Source organism: Phalaenopsis equestris, unplaced genomic scaffold, assembly GCF_001263595.1.
Source record: "Phalaenopsis equestris unplaced genomic scaffold, ASM126359v1 Scaffold001303, whole genome shotgun sequence".
NCBI lineage: Eukaryota > Viridiplantae > Streptophyta > Magnoliopsida > Asparagales > Orchidaceae > Phalaenopsis > Phalaenopsis equestris.
The window spans coordinates 465,818-474,056 of NW_018165742.1; the positions used below are offsets into that span (position 1 = coordinate 465,818).

The 8,239-nt window shown below is 32.1% G+C and overlaps 1 protein-coding gene across 2 annotated transcripts in view; it reads right to left on the reverse strand.

Annotated features, from left to right (window-relative positions):
• Positions 1 to 8,239, reverse strand: part of LOC110033832 (phosphatidylinositol 3,4,5-trisphosphate 3-phosphatase and protein-tyrosine-phosphatase PTEN1) — a 28,031-nt gene that overhangs the window by 3,090 nt on the left and 16,702 nt on the right. For both annotated transcript variants that reach the window (XM_020737948.1, XM_020737947.1), the window contains exons 2-4: positions 1,566 to 1,906; positions 505 to 681; positions 249 to 362 (exon numbers count right to left, since the gene is read on the reverse strand). In XM_020737948.1, coding sequence (XP_020593607.1) covers positions 249 to 362; positions 505 to 681; positions 1,566 to 1,906 — 632 coding nt within the window. The remainder of the gene's footprint in view (positions 1 to 248; positions 363 to 504; positions 682 to 1,565; positions 1,907 to 8,239) is intronic.

Genomic DNA, 8,239 nt, shown 5'->3' on the forward strand with positions numbered 1-8,239 from the left:
AACTAACATTTCAGGAGGAGCAAAAGATCAAATAAGTAAAAACTTGAATTTAAAGAGGGTATTTTTTTACGCCAACTACATCTTTACATCCACAAGTTAGGTTTCATAATTGGAAAAGTCGAACTATAAGTGTTATATGTGTAAATATATATGAATTAAATGATATTTATGCAAATATTCCAATAAAATATTCGTTGACAAATATCCAATAACATTATAGAAGAAGTTTATAGTTGAGTTTGACTTACCCCTCTATTGTTAGTAGTCCTTTTATGAGCATACAACTGAAGAGCTTCGTCTACACTCATCCCACTATACACAAGATAAGAACAAACCATCAAGCCCGTCCGACCTTTGCCAGCCTACAACCAAAAACAAAAAACCAAAAACAACCTCAACAAAAACTAAAATTGCAAATTAATTCATACCAAAAGGATTAATTGAAAAAAAAAGTGAAATTTTGGTGTCCAGCCTACAAATCATCTTATGTCACATATATCATACCATACAATGGATGACAGCAATATTCTCTGGATCACTTGAGAGCCATGAATATATACTTTCACATAAGAGCTTGACCATTGACAATGGCGGAACATGGTTGTCATCGAATGGATAGATCTCCACTCGCCCGTGAAAATGTGTGGGATCGTAGTTCTCTTCGATGCATAGATTGTAAACCTTGAGCAAATTATTTTGTAAGGAGGTTAATAATGTAAAATAAGTTAAAATATTGTGAAAAATAATATGCCAAGCATGTATAAATAGTAACAAAAGCTTTCTCCTTTCCTGGAAGTTGATGAAGCTTTAAAAACTACTGCTGACTACAACCTGTTATTGAATCAATTGAGGAAGATTCACATGCATGCCTATCTACATCTAACGATATCTAAACATCCATTTTTACATATATACCGCGATTCCTATGGATTAAAAGACATATCTTACTTTCTGAAAGTTGAAAAAGGTTGTGTTTTTCCAATTGATATAAAATATAGATGTAAAAAAGCAAATTTTAAGTGTCAGACATGGAAATACATAAGAATTCGGTATATATGTAACAGAGTTAATTGAGAATTAACTTAAATTTTGCCGGTGTGCAAAAAAGACACTTTAAATCCTAGATTCTATAAATTTGGTTTTTTTTTTTTTTTTCTTCTTCCTAGTTTTGCCTAGAAGGAGAAGAATCCTTAAAAAAGTAGAGGTAATCCGGTCAGGATATCATAGATCCTATATCCCAAGCCACTAGGACCCTGAGTCTACTTGGTGTGAAGACAGTCGACCTAACACGTCTAGAAATCTCTGGTCATCAATTCGTGAATTGCATCATCCACAAAGACCTCGTAGCCCTAAGGTTAAAGAAAACTCTATCTTAAGATTATAGTGAAGCTCCAAGAGATGTCACTTATACCCACTGAAATGACAAATATATCATTGGAAGATAGGAGAAAGGGAGGGGATTCATTAAACCTTTCTTGTTGGCAGGATTCCGTAAGAATCAGATTTACATGATTAACAAAAGCAGCTAAATTCGTTACCAAACAGCCACTGAGTGTAAAAAATACCTTGTATCGATCCGGATGCCTCGTATCCAGCACATCCCTGACCTGCCAGATAGGGTTCCTGTACAGCGCCCGCACACGCTCTCCCGGATATGACATTGCCAGCAGACGATCCGTGATGTACGACATGTCCAGATCATAGCCGGCAACAAGCATTCGCCGCCGGCTTTTGGAAACGAGGTTTCGGAGAAAGAAGGAGTTGGCGACATAATGCAGTAGTTTATGATATCCATTAACGAGGCTGCTGTTCTTGGGCTTGGAAGAGACTGGCGTTGAGAGCTTCATCCCCATGGCGTTCTCGGTTGGAGTGGGGGAATGGTTTCGATTGGATTCGCCTGAAAATGCTGAAAAAGATGATGTTAGAATTGAATCATATGGGCTGATTTTGCAGATGAGTGCGCAGATGCTTCGTGTATGGAAGTTAGTTTGGTTTTATGCTGTTATAGGAGTGTAAGAACATGGACATGTAGTCGGCAGAATGACCGAATGTGTTGGGAAAATAAAAATCAGATTTTTAGGGGCAGTATGGGATGAAGTTCGGTTTTTTAGTTTTTTTTTTTTTTTTTTTTTTTTTTGCTCGTGGTTTTATTTAAATTAAAATATATTTGGTATGTCATAATAGGATTGGTTGTTTTTAGAAATATGCAAACCAGCTTTTAGGTATTTAAAGGGATTTTAAAAGAAAATGGATCTGTTTTTTAAACAAAAAAAATTCAAATATGCAAAAAAAAAATAGTGAGTGCAAAAATACAAGACTAGAAGGGTGTGAGAAGGCCAACTACACTGAAATTCGGGAGAAGCTGAGGAGGTTGTATTTTCCTAGCCTAAAATCTTGAGAAAAGAGAGGCTGGAATCTAGAAGCGATTGTCAGAGAAGTAGAGAGTAAAAGACGGTAAGGTTCATTACCCTCTCTGTAGTGAATTTTATAATGGATCCAACAAGAAAAATAGTGAAACGGCAGTGTTCGATAATTACGACGAATCTGACTTGTTAGATTATAATTTATTTCTTTGTAATTTTTTTGGTTAATTATAGTATCAAATTTTCTCACAAAAAAATTCACCATTTAAATCTCTAACATTTCATTCCTTTTCTAGAAAAATTTACGTAATCATACTTCCATTATATTCTACAGTTTTGATCAAAAAAAGAAAAAAAAAAACTTGATTGAAACTAAGAAAATGTAGTTAAAGCATCCCTCCTCTCAAAACCCACAGCCAAACATAAAAAATAAAAAGTTAATGAAAACATTGATTAATAAAAATCAAATAAATTAAATAAAATTCCAATAAAGAATACTTCATATGATGATTTTAATTCAAAAAAATAATGTATAAATCAAAATGCATCATCTTCATTTTACAATCATTTTAATGAATATTACTTATGATGGATCTTATTCAAAAAATATAACATAGAAACCAAAATGCAACACCTTTTTTTTACAATCATTTCAATGATAGTGAAAAATAATAAAATTCCAATGAAATTTCAATAAAACCTACTTATGATGGATCTTATTCCAAAAATATAACATATAGACCAAAATGCATCACATTTTTTTTACAATCATTTCAATGGCAGTGAAAAACAATGAAAATCCAATAAAGACTACTTATGATTGATCTTATTCAAAAAATATAACATACAAACCAAAATGCATCACATTCTTTTTACAATCATTTCAATGACTGTAAAAAACAATGAAATTCCAATAAAGACTACTTATGATAAATCATATAAAAAAAATATAACATACAAACCAAAATGTATCATCTTCTTTTTACAATCATTTTAATGACAATGAAAAACAATGAGAAACAAAAATTCAATTAATAATTAAAAAATAAATAAATTCCAATTTAACATATTAAATAAGAAGTAACTCATTATCGATGTGATTTATTGTTGTCTCTCTCACTCATTTCTCCTTATGATTCCTCTACCAATAAATTTAGTTTTTCTGTTTTGATTCTTGTCATGTCGCACATCTTCCGTAATTATCATCACCATATTACTTTTCCAAATCCATCAAAACAACTCTTTCCCTAAATCTCTGATTTTATAATGAATTTGATAAGAAAATAGATGAAATGATAGTGTTTGGTAATTACGCCAAGTCCAACCCGTTATATTATAAATTGTTTCTATATAAGATTTTTTATTAACTATGGTATCAGATTTCCTCATTAAAAAAAATTCACTTACCAAATGCTTAGCATTTCACTTCTGTTACATAAAATTTACCTAGTCATGCTTTTTATTGGGTTCTATAATTTTGACCAAAAGAAATAAATTAATAAAAAAATTTAAAAAAAAATTTCAATGAAGACTACTTATGATGGATTTTATTAAAAATATATAACATATAAATCAAAATGGATTACCTTTTTTTAACAATCATGTCAACGACAGTGAAAAACAATGATAAACAAAAATTCAATCAATTACTACAAAAAAAAAAATTCCAATTCAACATATTGAAATCTGGTAGCAGTTGGCAACATGCATTTTCTCAGCCCTAAATATTGAGGAAAGAGACGTGGGAATTCAGGGGTGAACGCCATGGAAGTAGGGATACAAGAAGGTTGTGTGGCCTCCATGTCGCTGATTTTATAACGAATTTGATAAGAAAATAGATGGAATAATAGTGTTTGATAATTACGTCGAGTCCGACCCATTATATTATAAATTATTTTTCTATCAAATTTTTGATTAACTATGGTATCAGATTCCCTCATCGAAAAATTCACTTACTAAATTGTTAACATTTACTCCTCTTACATAAATTTTAACTAGTCATACTTCTATTGGGTTCTACAGTTTTGAGAGGAAAAAAAAAACATTTATTTGCAATTTGAGAAATGTCGTTAAACATTTATTCACAAAAATTACATAAATAAAATGAAATTCCATTTAAGACTACTTTTTATGATGAATCTTATTCAAAAAATATAAAGTATAAACCAAAATGCATCACCATCTTTTTACAATCATTTCAATGACAGTGAAAAACAATGAGAAACAAAAATTCAATCAAGTACTACAAAAAATTAAATCCCAATTCAATATACTCCATAAGAAATATCTCATTATCAATGTGATTTATTTCCATCTCCCTCACTCATTTCTCCTTATGATTCCCTTACCAATAAATTTAGCCTTTTTGTTTTGATCACTATCATTCCGTACCTTTTCCCTAATTATTAACACCATTTTATTTTTTCCAAATCAATTGAAACAATTCTTTCCCTTCCTTACAAAATAATTTCTTCCATAATAAACAACTACTTCAAAAAAGAATATCAATTGTTTCAAAACAAAACAAGTAAACCACATGCCTGCAACCATCACGACGACCCACCTTGGTATCTAACTCCCCAACCTAAAAAAAAAATATCAGTACCTATAGCTACTAAAATAGATGCAATTATCATAAATTGCAATCCCAACCCCAAGCCCCTCTCTAAGAGCCTGCAGCGCGAGCCTAGCATAGAAATGCTGACAACGCAGTTGAACTCTCTCGAGTTTTGAAGAAGAAGATGATGAGAAAGACGTACCGGAAGTGAGAAATATGGAGCAACTGAGGAGCCTGCATTTTCCCAACCACAAATCTAGTGGAAAGAGAGGCGGGAATCCACGAGCAATTGCCATGGAAGTATGGACACAAAAAGGCTGGAAGGTTATGTGCCCTCTAAGTAGCTCATTTTATAATGAATCTAACAAGAAAATAGGTGGAATAATAATGTTTGATACTTTCGCTGAGTCTGACCCGTTAGATTATAATTTGTTTTTCTATTAGAATTTTGTTTAACTTTGGTATCAGATTCCCTCACCCAAAAAATCATAATCCAAATCCCTAGCATTTCACTCCTCTTACACAAAATTATTCTAGTGATATTTTTATTAGATTCTTTAATTTTGACTGAAAAAAAAAACACTTGATTGCAACCTGGGAAATATCGTTGAAGCACCGGTCCCCTTAAAACCCCACCCCTGCCCAAACAAATAAATAAATAAATAAAAACACTAATTCACAAAAATTAAATAAATACAACAAAATTCCAATAAAAATTACTTCAGATGATGGATCTTATTCAAAAAAATATAATGTAGAAATCAAAATGCATTCCCTACTTTTTACTACCATTTCAATTGCACTGAAAACCAATGAGGAATAAAAATTCAATCAAGTAGAGCAAGAAAATAAATTCCGATTCAGTATACTCCACAAAAAGATCTCATTACCAATGTGATATATTTCCATCCTCTTAGTTATCTTCCTCTTAAGATTCTTTAACCTATAAATTCTCATTTTTCCCATTTGATCTCTAGCATGTCGCATCTATTCCCCAATCATCTACAATACAATATTATTCCAAATCCATCAAAACAACTGTTCCCCTAAATTAAACCCTTACAGAATAACTGTTTTCATAATAAACAACAACTTAAAAAATGGAAGCAAATGTTTCAAACTAAAATCGATAAACCACAAGAGCACAACTATTAGAATGACAAACCCCAACTAATCTATTGTAACGAAAAATATCTCGTTAAAAAGAAATCCATGTGAAATCAAATGCAAACATGGATGGAGAGACCCCCCCCCCTGGCTTGTAGCTCCCTAACCTAAAAAAATATATCAATCTCTATAGCTGCTCAGATAGATACAATTATCATAAATTACAATCCCAACCCTAGGCTCCTTCCTAAATCTTGAGAAAAAGAGAGATTGAAATCCAGGAGCGATTATCATGAAAGTAGAGAGACAGAAAGGCGGGAAGGTTTTGTGCCCTCCTTATCGTTGACACTATAATGGATTCAATAAGAAAATAAGTGGAATGATAGTGTTCGATAATTACATTGAGTCTAACCCCTTAGATTATATTTTATTTATCTATCAAATTTTTTGTTAACTTTGGTATCAGATTCCCTCACCAAAAATTCACTTTCTAAATCTCTAACATTCAACTCCTCTTCCAAAAAAATTACCTAGTTATACTTCCACTGGATTCTATAATTTAGACCGAAAAAAAAATACTTGATTGCAACCTGGGAATTGCCATTGAAGCACCCTTCTCCTCGAAACCCCACCCCCACTCACAAAAAAAATAAATAAATAAAATAAAATAGTGATCCACAAAAAAATAAATAAATAAAATAAAATACCAATAATAACTACTTTCTTATTCAAAAAATATAACGTAGAAATCAAAATGCATCATCTTCTTTTTACAACCATTTGAATGGTTGTGAAAATAGTGAGAAACAAAAATCCAATCAAGTATTACAAAAAAATTAATCCCAATTTAGTATACTCCATAAGATAGGACTCATTATCAATGTGATTTATTTCCATATCTCTCATTTACTACTTCTTACTACTCTCTTGCTAATTTTTTTTTCTCATTTGATCATTGTCATGCCACACCTCATTTCCAATCATCTCCATCACGTTATTATTCTAACTCCATCAAAACAGCTCTTCCCCTAAATCAAATCCTTATAGAATAATTACTTCTATAATAATCGACAACAAAAAATGAAAGCAGATATTTCAAACTAAGAAGGTAAACCACAATCTTGCAACCATTACAATGACAAGCCCCAATTAATCTACTATAACAAGAAACATATCGTTAATAAGAAAATGCCATGTGAAATCAAATGCAGACATGGATAGAGAGACCCACCTTAGCATCTAGCTCCCATAGCTCTAAAAAAAGATCTATATCTATAGCTACTCAGATAGATAAATCGCAATCCCAGTGCTATGCACCTCAATAAGAGCTAGCAGGGCAAGCTTAACGTAGAAAAACCAACAATGCAGTTGAACTCTCATTGGTTTTGAAGAAGAAGATGACAAGAAAGATGCACCAAAAGTGAGGAATAGAGAGGAAAAGAGCATGAGAAGGCCGGCCGGACTGAAATCCAGGAGCAGTTGAGGAGCCTACATATTCCCAGCCCTAAAACTTGAAGAAAGAAAGGCGACAATCCAGGAGCAATCACCATGAAAGTATAGAGAAAGGAAGGCGGGAAGGTTCTATGCACTCCATGTTGGAAATTTTATAATATATCTGTCGACACTATTTTTGGTTAAGGAGTTGCCCATAAGAAGCTGTCGGTCACCAGAATCGAAATCTCGTCGTCCGCTTCGGAAGAACATTTTAATTTACATATGTCTATAAGTTTAGAAAAATATGAAATTAAACTGATCTCATATTTTTCATAGTTTAAATGAAAGAGCGTTGTACCTCAAACTCTGTATCTATCCTAAAGGATAAACACAAGACTTAAGGAAGATGCTCGATCAAATAAACTAAGAAATATATGACATCCGTTTGGTCTGCGAAATTATTTTATTTACCGACTATTTCTCCTATTTAATATGAAGAATTAAATAGGGTTTATATTAAACTGGGTTCGGACAAGTTTCCTATAAGGGCAAGCCCCTATAGTTAATTACATCTTAAATGACCGAAGTTACCTAAGAAAACTCACGATAAAAATCACGAAATATTATCTTCAAAGAGGCAAAAGGATATGACTCTTCAACAAAATCAGACAAAGAAGTGTAAAATGAGAATGAATCAAACTTGAAACATTTTATTTTTGTAATCCAAAGGAGAAAGAACTAGGGGAAGTCATAGATAGTCATAGATCCAGAGGAGAAC